General features: G+C 42.8%; 1 protein-coding gene across 3 annotated transcripts; it reads left to right on the top strand.

Moving 5' to 3' along the window:
- The first annotated feature begins 4,065 nt into the window (after nucleotides 1-4,065).
- ndor1 (NADPH dependent diflavin oxidoreductase 1) lies at nucleotides 4,066-15,224 on the top strand. 3 transcript variants are annotated; one of them, XM_084382479.1, is made up of 15 exons: nucleotides 4,066-4,288; nucleotides 4,724-4,912; nucleotides 4,995-5,072; nucleotides 5,345-5,442; nucleotides 5,535-5,633; nucleotides 6,932-7,033; nucleotides 7,167-7,370; nucleotides 7,739-7,866; nucleotides 8,123-8,334; nucleotides 8,596-8,703; nucleotides 8,825-8,939; nucleotides 10,355-10,501; nucleotides 10,598-10,716; nucleotides 13,014-13,108; nucleotides 13,439-15,224. In XM_084382479.1, exons 2-15 carry the CDS (start codon nucleotides 4,778-4,780, stop codon nucleotides 13,581-13,583), a joined length of 1,785 nt encoding a protein of 594 aa, XP_084238605.1. In that variant the 5' UTR covers nucleotides 4,066-4,288; nucleotides 4,724-4,777; the 3' UTR covers nucleotides 13,584-15,224. The 3 variants fall into 3 exon arrangements, with proteins under 3 accessions (XP_084238605.1, XP_084238604.1, XP_084238603.1); XM_084382478.1 differs by having other exon boundaries at nucleotides 4,066-4,305; XM_084382477.1 differs by having other exon boundaries at nucleotides 4,066-4,350.
- The last annotated feature ends 1,718 nt before the right edge of the window (nucleotides 15,225-16,942 follow it).

The raw sequence follows: 16,942 nt of genomic DNA, 5'->3' as shown, positions 1-16,942 counted from the left end.
GAACACACACGGAGGGAGTGTGACGTCATGCAGCTACATCTTTACATAGAAATCAGTTGTTTTCCTGATGAGGCTGAATGTGGTACGATGCACCTTTCAGCTCTGAACAGGAACTGACAGAAGAAGACGTGTAATATTCGTATGTACCTTGGTGACGGCTCACTGTAGCATCTTTTCTAATTAGTCAGGAGGAAGATGCAGTTTAAACACTGGTGAAAGAAGTACTCCTTTATGTATAAAAGCAGTAATACTGCACTTGAAAGTACTATTTTACAAGTAAAAGTCAAACATTCAACTCACTAAAAGTACAAGTAGTATAAAAAGTAAAATAAAAAAATAAAAACTTGCCTCTGAGAGATACCACATCATGAGATAGTTGACCCTGGTGCTTTTTACTGTTATGAAGAAGCCAGTTGAACTATTACTTATACAGCTGAGGCCCGGTCGTTTCAAAGGGTCACAAGATAAATCTGAGGGGTCGTGAGATGATTCCTGAAGGCTGGAAAGAAGAAAAAGACGAAAGACTTCATCTTTGCCTTTACATATTTGGTTCAGATATTTCTTTAAATTAGAGATTTGAGTTATTTCAGTGAAACCATCTGTGGTTGAATAACTGTGAACGACTCCCCCCCTCCACTACACTCTGCTCCTGTGTGCAGCATGGGTTTCTCTTCTTGTTCATGACTGATGTTTGAGCTTCACTCTGCAGAATGATGAATGTGTAGAGTTTGTCACATGAAGGCTGTTTCACATTCACCTGCAGAAGATGATTTCACAGTGAATCTGAGTTTGACACAAGTGTGTACGAGCATGATTTTGTGACATGACCAGCTTTGGAGCCAGTCATGGTCCCTGTAGCAGCTTGTGTGATGTTAAAACTTGAACCGTCCAGGTCTCATTCACTCACATAAGACTTCACAGTGATGTAGAGCACATCTTGTGTCCATTCATTAAACCTTTGAAATAAATATTTTCATAGTCATATTCTGTGTTTTTCAGTTACATAATGTATGACTCTTTTCATATTTTGATTTAATCCTCATAGGATTGTGACTTCATCACTGACAACTGACATCTATTCATTTTCCTTTTCTGGCCTCCATAAACGTCTGACAAGCTTCAAAAATACACTGCCGGCCAAAAAAAAGTCCCGCACCCTCATATTTTGTTGGACCGCCTTTAGCTTTGATTACAGCAGCATTCATCGTGGCATCGTTTTGATAAGGTTATGCAGTGTCACAGCATTTATTTCCGTCCAGAGTTGCATTAATTTTTCACCAAGATCTTGTACTGATGACGGGAGAGTCGAGCCACTGCGTTAAGTCTTCTCCAGCACATCCCAAAGATTCTCAGAGGGGTTCGGGTCTGGACCATGTGGTGGCCATCAATGTATGAAATGATGTCTCATGCTCCCTGAACCACTCTTTCAGTTTGAGCCCGATGAATCGTTGCATTGTCATCTTGGAATATGCCCGTGCCATCAGGGAGGAAAAATATATATTCAGGTCGTCAGCTGACCTCATTTTTGGGCACATAACATTGCTGAACCTAGACCTGACCAACTAAATCCACCCCAGATCATAACATTGCCCCCACAGGCTTGTACGGTAGGTACTTGGCATGATGGGAGCATTACTTCATCCACCTCTCTTCTTACCCTGATGGGCCCATAACTGTGGAACAGAGTAAATCTGGACTCATCAGACCAAATGACCTTTTTCCATTGATCCAGAATCCAATCTTTGTGCTGCCTAGCAAACTGAAGCCTTTTTTCAGATGAGCCTCACTGATAAGTGGTTTTCTTAAGGCTACACAGCTGTTTAGTCCCAATCCCTTCAGTTCTCTTCACATTGTGTGTGTGGAAATGCTCTTACTTTCACTATTAAACTTAGCCGTGAGTTCTACTGTAGATTGTATACTATTTGATTTTACCAAACGTGTATTTTTTAAAATTTAATTGAATTGATTTTAAGATGAGGTTTTAATGCGTTGGACAGTTCTTAACCCAATTTTAGTAGTTTCAGCATCTCCTTAGTTGTTTTCTTTGCTTGATGCAGGCCAATAATTCGACCTTCTGAAACAGAGTGACATCTCTTCCACGACCACAGGATATGTCTTCAGACATGATTGTTAAAGAAATGAGAAGCTATGATTTATGTTTCTCTCCTCTTATCTCTGTTTATCACCTGAGCTGCTGATGTTCACTGTGGATAACAGTATGGTAATTCTGTTTTGACCATGGCCATACATGACACAGGTGAAGGACTCTATCTCCTGTTGGAGCATATCGGCAACCTGCCACAATGTGCCAAGCTGCCTGAAAGCCTTCTGGAATCGTGGGTTTTGCTGCAGCTTCTTCAAGGGAGTTACTTCTCCTTTGCCGTTGAAAGCACTGGTGCAATCTTCCCCAGAAAAGACATCGTATCCCAGAAGAGTGGTGCAGTACTCAGATCCCAGAGACTCAGTTAGCTCAGACACATTCACTAGCTTACGATGCAGGCCAGTGCCGTGGTCAAGAAATATGGTGAGGTTGATCCTGCTGGCATGGTAGAGGAGGATTAGTAGTATGTCGGTGTCAGGGGTCCTCACCACGCTGGACTTGCACCCCCACTCGACAGCCTGGTGGAGGTACAGGACAACACGGGTGTCTGTCTCCTCCTGGTTTGATTGTAGGGCATGAATCTCTGATGTCTGTACCTGTAACAAAATGTACATTTTTTTAACACATACCTGGATATTCAACACACTACTCAGTGTATGGCTTTCACAATTCTAGAGGCTCCATTCAAATATTTATAAAGCATAGGATATGATTTTAAATTTTACGGTGGCCATTTTTTAAACTTCAATATGGCCGTGATATAGACATCTGAGCAAATGCAAACATTGATTTTCTGACTCCTTATACAATAACCTTTCCAAAAATGTAGGCCTATAGTTTAGCAAATCCCCAAAAATGTCCCACAAAGGTTAAAATCTAAATATAATGAACCTGACTATAATGATGATGTTGATAAAAGTGATGACAAAAGGCTTTCCTGTTTATCAATGATAATTGTTTTGTAAATCATCTATAAACATTATTTGGCTGCTTGTAGAAAGATGCAACTATCATTGATAAATGGTAAATTAATATTTAAACTTAAGTAATAGAGATGGTTGCAGCTTTACCTAGAAAATGTACATAGATCGTTTAATAAGTAAAGCTTAATTCGCCATTTATTAATGATGGCTAGTACAGTGTGTGACTAAAAGCTGAGTGAAAAGTGACAATACCGCTGTTGTTGACAAAAGCACTGTGGTAGGCTATGAAAACCAATTATGCTGTGTGTAAAAGTTTTCGCCAGCAGGGGGTGTAGTTTGACGGAGGATAGTTTATTGTTCAGAGAAATCAAAAATAATATATCTATTTTAAATAAAAAGGCACTAAAAAGTAGGCTATCACTTACAATTTGACGACGTCTTGCTAGTCTTACAAGAGCAGCACGTCTTCTCCTTTCTCTCTCTCTCTCGCAATTCTAATTCTCCTCCGTATCATCAATTATTGAATTATTGTTAAAAGAAACACGGCCAGATTGATATTAGACGGCATATCGATAGAGCTACGGGAGCTGTTTTCTAAATAACGGCAAGTTTTTTTCCCGGTGAATTGCTCGTAGTTAGCTGTTGGATGACAGGCGCGAGACAAATTCATGAGTTGTGGAGCAGTACAACAGTCACGAGGCAAGTTTATTCCATTGTTTATTTTATTACACATAAACAAGGTAATTTAAATGGCTTCCTACATTCATTTAAAAAAAAAAAATTAAGTGTAAAACGAACAGCATATAATTAAACATTCCAGTAGGTTACAATGTAACGTGCTGTTACTAAAGAGCCAAGAGAATAAAATATGAAAATATGCTTAAATAGAAAACAAAATACGAAAATAAAAATTACAGGACAGTAATCAAAAGCCTCTAATTTAACAAAATGCAGTAGTAAACGGAAAAGTATTGCGTGAGACGACATTAATGTGGTACGTTTTAATTGTGCGACAGCGATGACGTAATTAACAGCGCCAAGAGTAGTGTCCGAAAGTGTCCGAAAGATTTTCAGTTGAGCTTGTAGAGCTCACTATATAGTCCACTACACTTATCTCTCTATGTAGGGAGAAGGGAGTAGTGAATGAGTGAGTGATTTCGGACACAGCACATGAGAAGCTGCCGGTGTCGGGTCTCAATAGCCAGATCAGCTGCCAGCTTTATCGAAGTGTTGTTGACGGCAGCGGCGGCGGCAACAGCGGCAGGTAGCAGCGGCAGCCAGGTAGCAACAGCGACATGTAGCAGCAGCGGCATGTAGCAGCGGCAGGTAGCAAGTTTCCTCGGTGTAGGCGACATGTGGGATTTAGATATCTGACTGTACTGTATTAGCGGCTAACTAGCCTGCTGACTGCTAATGTAGTTGTAATGTTAACTGTATGTCAAGGTCAGTGTTACTTGTATTCTCCGCTGTAAGAACAACAATCTTTGGTCAAATACGACGCCATACGTGATGACGTCACTGACGATATGACAGGCAGCTCTCTGAGACATCAGGAAGTGAACACACGCCATGGCAATAATATGATGAAACTGTTAGAATAATACAAAGAATCCAATCGGACATAATGCTGTTATTAACCCACCATCGCATACACACTGGCAGCATTTCTTTAAGCTGCTCTTCATGTGTTTGTTTCCAGTCGAAGTCCTTCTAAAGTAACGGAGTACTTTTGTAACGTTGTCTGTCGGTCGTCATGTCGGAGCCCACCCTGCGGGTCCTGTACGGGAGCCAGACCGGCACGGCCCAGGACACGGCCCAGAGGATAGCTCGGCAGGGCCGGAGGAGGCAGCTGCAGGTTCAGGTGTTGCCTCTGGATACTTACAATGTGGTGAGTAGTGGTGTTGTTACAAAGCCTGCATGAGCCACATGACAGCTCTGTGCCCTCATGTGTGTTTCCTCTCATCCAACAGGCCAACTTGATCTCAGAGCCTCTGGTTATTTTTGTGTGCGCCACCACTGGCCAAGGAGACCCTCCAGACAACATGAAGGTAATGAGACCGATAACAAAAAGACAAATGGTAAGAAGAACAATGATTAAGTGTTTGGACCTGTCCTTTAAATAAGGCCTCTGGAGCTCCTGTGTGCTTTTTTCTTGAGTCAGTAAAATGTTACATCCATGACTGATCAAACAAATCCAGGAATAGTTAAAGTCAGTACTCAGATTATTTGTACAGTGGCCCTAATCCTCTTTAATCACATAGAGTAAATAGTAAAGGTCGGACCCTGTTCACGTGTGTCTTTCTGTCTGCTTCCTTCAAAGAACTTCTGGAGGTTTATCTTTAGGAAGTCTCTGCCTGTTGGCTCTCTGAGTCGGCTGGACTGTGCCATTCTGGGCCTGGGGGACTCCTCCTATCCAAAGTCAGTCCTTCTCAGCTTTTCACTTGTCACAGTAGACATTCAGAGTGACTCATGGTCTGTTGTATAAAAGCATCAACCACTTTCATCCTTAGGTTTAATTTTGTGGCTAAGAAGCTTCATAAGCGCCTCATGCAGCTGGGTGCCAGTACGCTGCTGCCCGTTGGGCTGGCAGACGACCAACACGACCTGGGGTAAGAAACACCACGTCTGAGGGAAGTGGTGGATCATGGGATACTTGATTCACTGGGAGGAAAAATGAAGCTCAGATTGTATTTTTATTTCATTTATTTTTGTTTTTCTGCTGCATTTTACAGGAATTGTACTGTGTGCTAAGCAATACTGAGTACTGGACATAATAATAATAACAATATCACACAGTATCAGTCTCATAACTGACAGCTGTACTTAGCGATTCTCTGTTTGTTTCACCTCTGTCTCAGAGCTACATCACACATTTTAGTAGTATGCACTCAGTTTACAAAGGGATGAGGTTTTGGTGTAGATCCAGACCCAACACTGCCACCATGTGGCCAGTTATAAAGCACTTTAAACTGTGGCTCATAACTCTTGAACCATGAAAGCAAACTTCTTTCTTTCTCTCATTGTATATTTTTTATTTTTTCATAGTGATCTCACTTACATCACAAGACAAAACAAGCATATATTGACAATAACACCTCCAATGTTTATTTTTATTCCGTTAAGAACAGAGAGAATCTGATGAAGCCACATGAAAACACATGTCGTTGATGTTTTCAATAAATAGGTAAAGCCCAAACATCTCGACCCAGCCCTGTCCATGATTCATTCGGAACCTTCATTTTTGGAATAAGTTTGGTTTTAATTAGTTATTTGATGCTAATACAGGGGGTGGATTTAACAGGAGGAAATATGAGTAGGACCTAGGCTGATACTGTGGCTCCACTGCCCAGTCATTACTTCACAGTCTGTGGCTCCAAAACACGTCAGCTCAGAGCGAGCCTGTCATCTGGTGGCACATAAATGCTACGACAGTAACATAATGGCCAGAGCTGCTTGAACAAAGTCAGAGCCAGATTTAAAAAGTCCATATGGTAGATTCAGTCTTCCATATGGTACTGTAAGAACCACAAAGTCATGTCTGACGCTCCACTCGGCTGCCTTCAGCGTCTCAGTCACACCATGTTTTTATTTACTAATGAATTCCAATTGCTTCATCTTTGACAATAAATCAGCAACAATCACATCTAACAGTTCCTGGACATGTTGCAAAGTAAAGGACACCCATTACCTTTTAGCTGCTCAAGGGCTTTTAATGTTGAAAATCCTAGCGGGAGGTGTTTGACATGACTGTGAATGTTTCACTGATGGAGTTTATCAGTTTATCAGACCAGAGAGAGACAGGACATGTGGGGAGAGAGAGATGACATGTAACAGATGTTTCTAGCCAGAAGTGTGTGTTTGCTCAGCTCAACATGTGTTTGTGTTTGTGTGTGTGAATGTGAACCAGGTCAGACGCTGTGATCGACCCGTGGCTCACATCATTGTGGGGGAAAGTGTTTGCTCTGTACCCGTCTCTGGCTGATGTGATTCCACTGAGGGAAGATGAAGCGTGAGTATCCACTTGACCTGACACTGCATGTCATTCTGTTGTTGCATATTTTGATTGACAGCTGGTTGTGTGTTTGGGTGTTCAGTTGAATCGCACTCAGTCGGATTGTTTTTTGCTCGTTTCCTCGGGGCAGGCTCCCTCCAACCTACACTTGCCACTTCCTGGATGACGTGACAGAGGAGACAGAGGACAGGCTGAGGATTCCCACAGAGCAAACTGTCCCCTCCCAGTCCCATCCCTTCCCCTCCAGACTGGTGTCTAATAGGAGAGTGACAGACATGTCACACTTTCAGGACGTCAGGCACATTGAGTTCGACATCACTGGATCCAACATTGAGTGAGTAATGTGGACCCACTTCAGACATGCTATTCTGACAACAGTTAACATGTCAGTCTCTTGTCTCAGTAAGCACCCTGGTCACTTCGATGTGAAAGTCATGACAGTAATCGTACGAGGTCGAACCTGTTTGTTTCTGTAACACTTTCAACACAACACAAATCTAAAGTGAAAGAGAGAGACAGCTGTGTGACCTGTACTGAGATCACTGTAATATAATAACAGTGTAATAAATGTATTAACTCAGTGTTCATGTTGTGGATATCCTGAAGCATGTAGTTGTTTTCTTCTGCTTTTGAATTTAAAATGAACGTGGTGTGCCTTGTTGGACTTGACCCATCATTAGCTGTGTGTTTGTTGCTGTGTAGGTTTGCTGCAGGTGACGTTGTGATGATGTTTCCCTGTAATGCACCAGAGGACGTACAGGAGTTCTGTCAGCTGCTGAGGTTAGATCCTGAGGCCAGGTTCACTCTCAGGGCCACAGACAACACTGCTGGTAGGTGTGTGTGTGTGTGTGTGTGTCCATCAATGACATTGAGTTCATAGTAAAGAATTTTGATAAAACCAAAACAATGAGCTGAAAGAGGCTAAAGCGGGACTGCTAGCTGGGTGATAATTCTCTGTGTGTTTTATGTTACTCATAGTGTTTTGATCCACTGTCATAATAAATGTGCTGATTAGTGCAGTTTTAAAGCAGAGTTGTGTAGCCTCGATGGATGGCAAAATGACCGTTTCTTGAATGAACCTCTCAGTTCCAGCCAGGCTTCCTCAGCCCTGCACTGTGCGCCACCTGGTGGAGAGATACCTGGACATCGCCGCTGTGCCTCGCCGTTCCTTCTTTGAGCTGCTGTCCACATTCACCACCAACGAGCTGGAGCTCGAGAAGCTGGTGGAGTTCAGCTCAGCAGCAGGCCAGGAGGAGCTGCACAGCTACTGCAACCGGCCCAGACGCACAGCACTGGAGGTGAAGGCTCAGGGTTAGAGTCAGTGCTTGGCTGTGAGCTCAGAGCATGGTCTCGTCAATGATTTCAGCTGACACTTTGAATGAGCTTCTTACTGATGACTTTTACAGTAATCTCAGTCAGATCAGTGCTGTCTGCCTCAGTCTCTTTCTGTCACTACAAGTAGGGATCAAAGATGTTCAAATCCTACACATAGAAGCTTGAATCATACAAACCTGTTCTTTGACCTGCTCACTGAGTTCACTGTGCTCTTGCTGCTGCAGGTCTTGGCAGATTTCCCCCACACTACAGCAGAACTGAAAGTAGACTATCTCCTGGATCTGTTCCCTGAGATCCAGCCTCGCTCATTCTCCATCGCCTCCTCTCTCCAGGTAGCTCATTATGTGTCACAAGTATTTTAATGCTATGACAATCAGTGAGTGTTAGAGACACATAAATGTGTTTTTCTGTTGTTGATCTGTCTTTTTCTAAAAAAGTTCTCTCCTCACACAGGCTCACCCACAGAGGCTTCAAATCCTGGTAGCTGTGGTTCGTTATAAAACCAAGATGTTCAAACCACGTCAAGGCCTCTGCTCCACCTGGTTAGCCTCCCTGAACCCTGAACAAGGTCTGTCACCGCACAAGAAAGGAGGTGTCCACACATTAGGCCTCATGCAGGAGCCACTCGTATGAGCCTGTTCATTGTGAAATGGCCCAAACATTCTGTGCCACAAACAAAGTTTCCATGTGCACAGATGGATGAGTATCACCTTAATCTGAATGAATTTAGAGTTTGAAAAATAAAATAATAACTATTAAACAATAACTGTTTAGTTTAAAAGCTCCAGTGTGTAGGATTTGGAGGATTTTGGGACTGAAATCATGTTTTTACCACTGTTATTACAGTAGCCCAGAATGGACAAACCAAACACTGACTATAGAGGGGGGGGGGGTTCACATTTTTACCTAACTTGAAGGTGACCATAGGCTCTTCTACATGCTTGGAAAGGGAGAGGTGGGGTATTCAGTTGGTTGCAGTCTGCAACCTCACCGTGAGATGCCACTAAATCCTACACACCAGACCTTTAATTAATAACGAACACATGAAGGCCAACTGCTGAAAATTTACATTTCCACAGTACAACAACAGTCACGCCGCCATTCTGCTGCTGTCACTTTCTCACTTTAACACAAAAACACACACTCACTTATTTGTGCACTCAAATCAACAACACTCTGGTAGTTTCCTTGTGAGATTCAAACAATTTGATTTGATCAGGTTTTATTGGTAATATCGATTGTTTGACTTTCAAAAAACAACACAAACTATTTTTATAACCGCAGAAGCATATGTGCAGAAGTCTGAGAAGTCAAACTAACGGTCTCCAAAATCAGTAATAATAAGCAGCTCCAGGCCGAAGAGCAACAAGAGTCTGTGGCCATCACAGGCAGCAGCTGGTGTGGGAACATCTCCACACACTGCAGCAACAATTCCAAATCAAAACACATCAGGAGTTCATTCACATTCAGACCGCAACGTTCACATCAGGGCAGAAACCAAATCATTCAACTGGCACCAGCAAATACTGCTGTCACTGACTTATTAACACCAAGTGACCCTCGACCGTCAGTGAGGCTCAACACTTCCTGTAGATGTTTCATATTTATAACATGTTAGGAACAGTGAGGGTTTGACCAGGAAGGCTTTTAATTTGAAAAATCTACGCAGTAAGTGTTGAGATACATTGCTGATAGCTTAGTCAGAAAAAGTGACTGCCAAACTAGTCCTTCAATAGAGAAAGAGAGAGCAGCAGGGTGCTGACATGACTGTGGTTCTGATTACATTAGTGCTTTGTAAATGTACATCACACTGAATAAACAAGACAACAGTTGAACATGAAATATATCACAAAATATGATCACATATATTCACAAATTACATACTGTGATCCTCCTGCATTTATAAAAAACAAACACACAACTGAAAGAAAAATACTCCTGATGCAAAAATGATTTATTGTGTTGGACTGGACGCTGTTGCAGGGGACGTGTATGTGCCTCTGTGGGTGAAGAAGGGAACTATGAGGTTCCCTAAAGAGAAGGACACCCCTGTGATAATGGTTGGACCCGGAACAGGAGTGGCCCCCTTCAGGTCGGCCCTACAGGAGAGGACCGCTGAGGGGAAAAACGGTGAGATCTTTACCTCTCCGATGTATTCGCTCACTTCATCACATCTCACAGCTCTGACAATACACCTGTCCTCCTCCTCGTCCTCCTGCTCTGCAGCCAATGTCCTGTTCTTCGGCTGTCGCTCCGAGTCCAAAGACTTCTTCTTCAGGTCAGATTGGGAGGAGATGATGAAGGCTGGACACCTGCGCCTCTTCACTGCCTTCTCACGAGACCAGGTCTCACGCACACACACACACACACACACACACACACACACACACACACACACACACACACACACACTCAAGGTTAACTTAATAGCAACACAACGAATACCAAAGAACTACACATGATGTGATTGTAGTATTAGTTTGTAGAAAAATGAAACAGTCCTGGTGAAAATAGTCATCAGCCCATCATTAGCATGATGTCTGCCCTCAGACTGTCTGTATCTTCCTCAGTCTTTTTTATATCACCACACTTTGGTGCAAAAGTCAGCCATTATCAAGCTCAACATGGTGCCGTTTCATCATAACTGTTACCCCTGAATTCCACCAGATCCGTGTTCGGTCCATCTCCGCTCAGCCACAGCAGCAGAGCTGATAGGTTTAAATCTAGTCTATGTGTGCACTTCCACTGGCTCCACTGCGTTGCGTATCTGCTCCATAGCTCCTGCAGTCCGTTCCCTTCCGTAGCAGGCTTCTATTCTACTTCTGCCGGATGCCGGAGCATGGCGTATCAATTCAGCCAAATTCAGCACAGAGCTGACAGGAAGTCAGACACCAAAACAACATCATAACATCTGGTTAATTTTCATAATAAAACACTCGGTGTTGACGCCAGCACAAAAACCTCAAAAAAGAGACAAATCCAAGCACTTCTGCGGTCGCGTGTGATTCTGTAATTATTGCGGGAACTCCTCGGTCTCGCAACTCCAGCTGTCCGGCAGTGCTGTGCTGTGATGCTCTCAAGACTGGTGGGGGATGACGAACGACGGAGCAAAATCATAGCAGAGCTGCAACGTACATGCAACCAGTGGAATTCCCGGGTTAGGGCCTGACACACGAGGTCAACAGCCGGCTGTCAGCCAGTGTCGCAGCCATCGCTGAGCGTCTGTGGCCCTTGTTGTTGCGGTGTGTCCTGCATCATTGGCACTAGTTGGTGGAGAATCAGCCGCAGAGCCTGATGGTGAGAGGAATCACTCTGATTGGCTGTTCAGCTACGCAAATCTGTGAACTAAAACAGAAGAAAGGAAAGAAGGGAAGACTCCTGAGCCTGTCACTGTAGTAACAATGATTTCATCATATCATAACAAAAATGTGATTATCCACGGTCTTCAGTTTCCCATTTTGAATGACAGATACAGACTACTGCCACCTGGTGGTAATGAGAGGTATTTCCTCTCACACAGGTGCAGAATGTTCAAGCTAGTTGGCCGTCAGCTGTCGTCTCTGTGGTGTGTTCAAGTGCAGCTCTTTGGCTGAGATACAGCAGATGTAAGGCGACACAACAGACTGCGTTCATTGCCGCAAATTCTTTGATGTCAGTTCGGTGTGTGTGGCCCTTTAAATGTCTCCAGGTATAAAAAGAAAGTTTGCAAACTCCTGCCCTAGAAATAAAATGAAAAAAGACCTTTTTCAGCTCAGAGTTAACTGTTTCTTAACCAGTGATGGGCAAATTACTTTGAAAAAGTAACTAATTACAATTACAAATTACTTCTTAAAAAAGTAATTGAGTTAGTAACTCAATTACTCTATTATAAAAGTAACTAATTACTAGGAAAAGTAATTTTTGCGTTACTAAAACAAAGTAATATGTCAAAGAATTCGGCTTTTTAGAAGCATGTTTCACACGCCAGTTTCATAGAGTAGAGTGTTTATATTTCCACTTGCTAAACGCCGACTTTCCCACTTTATCCTCCTTTTCTGTACTCGCCATTTCTTCTCTGTCTATCACTTTGGTTTTACCGGTCGAAAGTTGTGTGTGTGCGCCGCACAGAAGCTACGTCGGTTTGTGTGTAAAATAAACTCCTACAAGGATTCGTCAATGATGTCACGCAGCTATACATCGTCAAGTCAGTTACTTCCTTGTTCCATATCCGCAAAACATGACCTGTCTTATCCTTGGTATTTATCGAAACCGTGTTGTACTAGTGTGCTCTCTACTCTGCAGCCCGCTTATGAAGTGAGGAGGAGGAAAGGAAGAAAAGAAAAAACAATAGCCTAGAACTCATGCTGGCTGCAGGCTTTTTTTTTTTTACCATGATTGCGCTGGGGCCCCGATTTTAGTAACGGCAACACAAGTCATGTTAGTAACGGAAACGGCGTTAGTAACGCTGGATAAAGTAATTAATTAGATTACAAATTACAGAGGAATGTAACGGCGTTACGTAATCGCGTTTATTCTAACGGCGTTAGTCTCAACACTGTTCTTAACTTCCCTGCAGTGTCTACGTGCACTGTGTCTGTCTGTGTGTATGTGTGTCTCTGTGTCTGTGTGTGTTAATCTTGACATTAATGTGTGTGTATCTCAGGAGGAGAAAGTGTATGTGCAGCAGCGAGTGAGAGAGAACGCTGAGCTCCTGTGGGACCTGATAGCCAATCGAGGTGCCTGCTTTTACATCGCTGGGTGAGTCCACGGAGAAAACTTCTCCTTTGTTTACATCTGGGTGTTCAGGATAGGTTCATATTTTTGAGTCATCTTCAACAACAGTGTGGTGCAGTGAAGTCTTCATACTGGACTCAAAGAATCCCTTCATGAAGAGCTTCCCATGGAAGAGACAGACCACAAATCCAATGCTGCACGTTTGGAAGATGACACTACGCCTGCTCACATTTTACTTAACAAAACTGAAATAAATCCACCAATTGATGTGTTTCATGTTGGCATGTAACTTAAGTTTTGTATTTGCTGTGTTAAACAGCAGACAGTACAAACACTGAGTGTCTCTCTGTGCAGCAACGCCAAACAGATGCCAGCCAGCGTGTGTGACGCTCTGAAGGAGGTGTTCCAGCAGGAGGGGGGCGTTTCCGCCGAGGACGCTGAGCAGATGCTGACAGCCATGGAGAGGACGGGCCAATTCCAGAGTGAGACCTGGTCCTGATCACATGACCCCAGCCCTCTCCTCCTCACGGTTTACATGAACCTGCTGCTGTCATGTTAACTGTGATACGACCCTGCTGTGGGAGATCAGTCAGCATCAATCAGTCAACATCAGTGTGACAAAATGAGCTCAAAGCTCCCTCACTACCTTACTGGATCAGGCTCAGCTGTCATCACATGACTGAAGCTCCATACTGAGATCAGCAGCTGGTGGTACTGAGGTGCAGTTAACATCACAGCCTCTACACCACCTTCACACTGACTTCAGCCCTGCCTAATAAACGCAGCCTGGTGTCTAATCAGCCTTTAAACACATGGATCTGTTCCTCCAGCTGGACCTCATATATCATTTCTCACTGCTATTTGAAACAGTACAAACCAGGGGGCGACGAATGGTTGTGTTTTTATTACCTTAGAATGAGCGGCTCCTCTTCCACTGAGTCCGACATGTTGCACCGCCGTGTTCCTAAAGCACAATGTGTAGGATGCTGTGTGCGCAGAGTTTGAGCAATGAATGTGAAAACAGCCTGCCAGTTTCTCAGAGCTCACTTTCTATGATCTGTGACATCATACATAGTTTCTAAACCAATCCTGGTCCAATATTCCACACGTGCACATGTATTTTAAAAAACAAAGCCTTTTCTCTTCATTTTGGCCTTCTGTACGCTCATTGAAAACAGAGCTTTTGGAAAACTTCCTCCAGGGTGAAGATGTTCAGACCTCTGATGTCACTGAACAGGCAGAAATGGAGATTTTTGTAAACGATGATGCAGACGCACAAGTTTATGAGCGTTTGTAGCATCGTTGGCAAATGTGAACTTGGAGTATGTGTTATTGTTAAGTTAAAAGAATGGATGTTATATTGTTCATATTTGTGAAAATACAGACACTGATAATACCATGACAGAAAAAAGAGATAAACGATTCTGTGAAGAGTCGTCACGTTTCTCTGCCTCGTTCATTGTATTTTCTGTTACTAAGCAACCGACCAGAAAAAGACAAAAGACATTTCTGGTATCCCTGCCCACTTTGTCCGGTCAGGACAGAGAACTCAAACTAAAGAAGCGGTCCTGTCTGAGAGCAGTCCTGTCCTCCTGTGGTGATGGCTTACACCAGCAAACAGGCCCAGCGATGAAAAACACTTGAAGAAAGGCAAAGAGAGCTGCCTCGAAAAAAAGGACGGAGTCGTGCAAGTGTGGTGACGTAGAGAGGAGGGAGGAGACTGCTAACTGAAAAACAGACAGGAAGTTAACTTAAACGACAACAATGCCTACAGCAGCTTTAAGTAGAACCGGTCCATCCAACAGCAACACCGTCTTTAAACCGAAGCACCATCTCCTCTCTGTCCTCGACCTCCTGCTGTCACATTACCAGCTCAGGAGTGACGCATGAGCTGGGAGGATTTTGTTACAAAAAACATCAACAGAGTTTTGTTCATGCACAAAGTAAAGCTTTAAATTCTGCCTTATATAAACAGACTGATGATCAGTATCGTACATATTCACATGGTTCTCTCCCAGCCTGCCAAAGCAACACGCTTCTTCTCACAACTCAGATTGACTCATTGATTTGTACTGATTGTTGTGGTTTTAAGAAGAACTGAAATCTGTCTTTTTGCTAATAAAGACACCTTTTCACATGATACGCTGAAGCACATTTGTTTCATGTAAGAGCTGTGTGGAGGGTTGACTGTTACAGTGAGACGTATATTAATAATGCTATTGTAGAAAGTGACCAAAGGGGTGTTTCTAAGTGCCAGCAGAGACTGTAAGTGAGTCTGTGTAGTTGGTTGTGTGCTGCAGAGTAGCTCTAATAATGTGCAAAAATGTACTGTAAGTGGGTGTGAAACTATTCTACTGTGGGAGTGTTATATAGGACAGTAACTTGTATGATAGTGGCCCCTGAGGTGGAGCAGGACGTCCCACCTTTCAACATCCGCTCAGACAAATAAAGGGCTACCATGAATAATAAAATATACATTTTCTGTTTTGATCAGGAACCTTTTGGTAGAAGTTCAGGTCAAGAGACCTGATGATGGACGGCCAGAGGAAAGATCTTTACATCAGTCTCACCTTTTGAAGATTAAAATAAGAATTAGGTTTTTTAGCTTGCCTGCTTATGATACCATGGCTGAACTTGCACAAAATGTGTTTTCACTTCAGGAAGACATTTCTAACTGGATGGTGGGTTCATGCAGAAAGTTGGGGAAGACTTATTTGCATACAAATAACTTTAAATGGACTGTATATTGTGTTTAGCCTGAGCTGATAAGAAGAGCATTTGTGTGATGTGTCATTGGCTTACTCAAACTGTAACATACCAGTGTTGTAAAAGCAACTTTTGCTTTTCTATTTATCTTTCACTTTGCTATATAATTAGATTTTTTCAACTCCTTAGTGTTCCTGTTGTTTACTGCCAGCTAATTGGAAGTTAGGGTGTTTTGCTCTCAACTTGAATTATTTATCAACTGGTATGTCTACCGATGTAGTCACTTAGATACCTGAACTGTCAGCTTTTGGCCTCTACAGAATTCTTGTGTTATCGTCTGTCAGTACTGAGATTTCCTTTTTTAAGTCTTGGACTTCTCTCTTGGATTCTTCCATGCCAGTGATAACAGTCATGTGAAGCCCTGACGCTCAAAAGAAGCTTCATGAGCTTTTCAGATGAACGGAAACACTTGATCAATGCAGATACGTCTGCAGTTACATGGGTAATAAATTCATCTTTTGATCAGTATACTTCACTCCTAGTGCCGTCAGCTTCATGTCAAAATGTAGACCATGCACAGAAACCTGGGGGCTGGGTAGGACGTTGTGTTGTATTCAGTGGGTCCACCCAGCAGTCACTGTATGTCACTGTCTTGTTAACGGTGGCTTTGAGTCTCGTAACAGCAAGTTCAGTCTATGTGGAGAAACACTGCAGGCTGAAGGACATGTTTGCTTATGACTCTCTGTGTGCGTGTGTGTGTGTGTGTGTGCGCCCTTGTAATTGTAACTGCCAGCAACAGTTTTAGACTTTGAGAGTAAAGAAACTGTGGTTCTTCATTTCTTCTTCCATTGGCTGTTTGAGGGTAAGACTATGTTTTAGGTTAGGGTTAGAATCAGGTATATTAGGGATTGTATTATTGAATTCTCAGTGAATTGAATTGAACAGGCTCAGCTGGTCCAGTGTGTACATTCTGAAGCACCGGTTAGACCTGTGGTGTATTCCAAGTTACATAATACTCTAACGTCTCTCTGTCATATCAAATAATGAGCTATGTTGGAATGAAATATTACATTATTCAAAATGTAAATACTTATTGTTGAATATTACATTTTCAAAAGAAAACAAAAACTAAGCAGACATTAAAGTACAGAT

Source organism: Pagrus pagrus, assembly GCF_965226575.1.
Source record: "Pagrus pagrus genome assembly, chromosome: 19".
In the NCBI taxonomy this organism is placed as follows: Eukaryota; Metazoa; Chordata; class Actinopteri; order Spariformes; family Sparidae; genus Pagrus; species Pagrus pagrus.
Note: the sequence above shows the minus strand (reverse complement) of the source record. Positions and strands in the feature narration are given on the sequence as shown.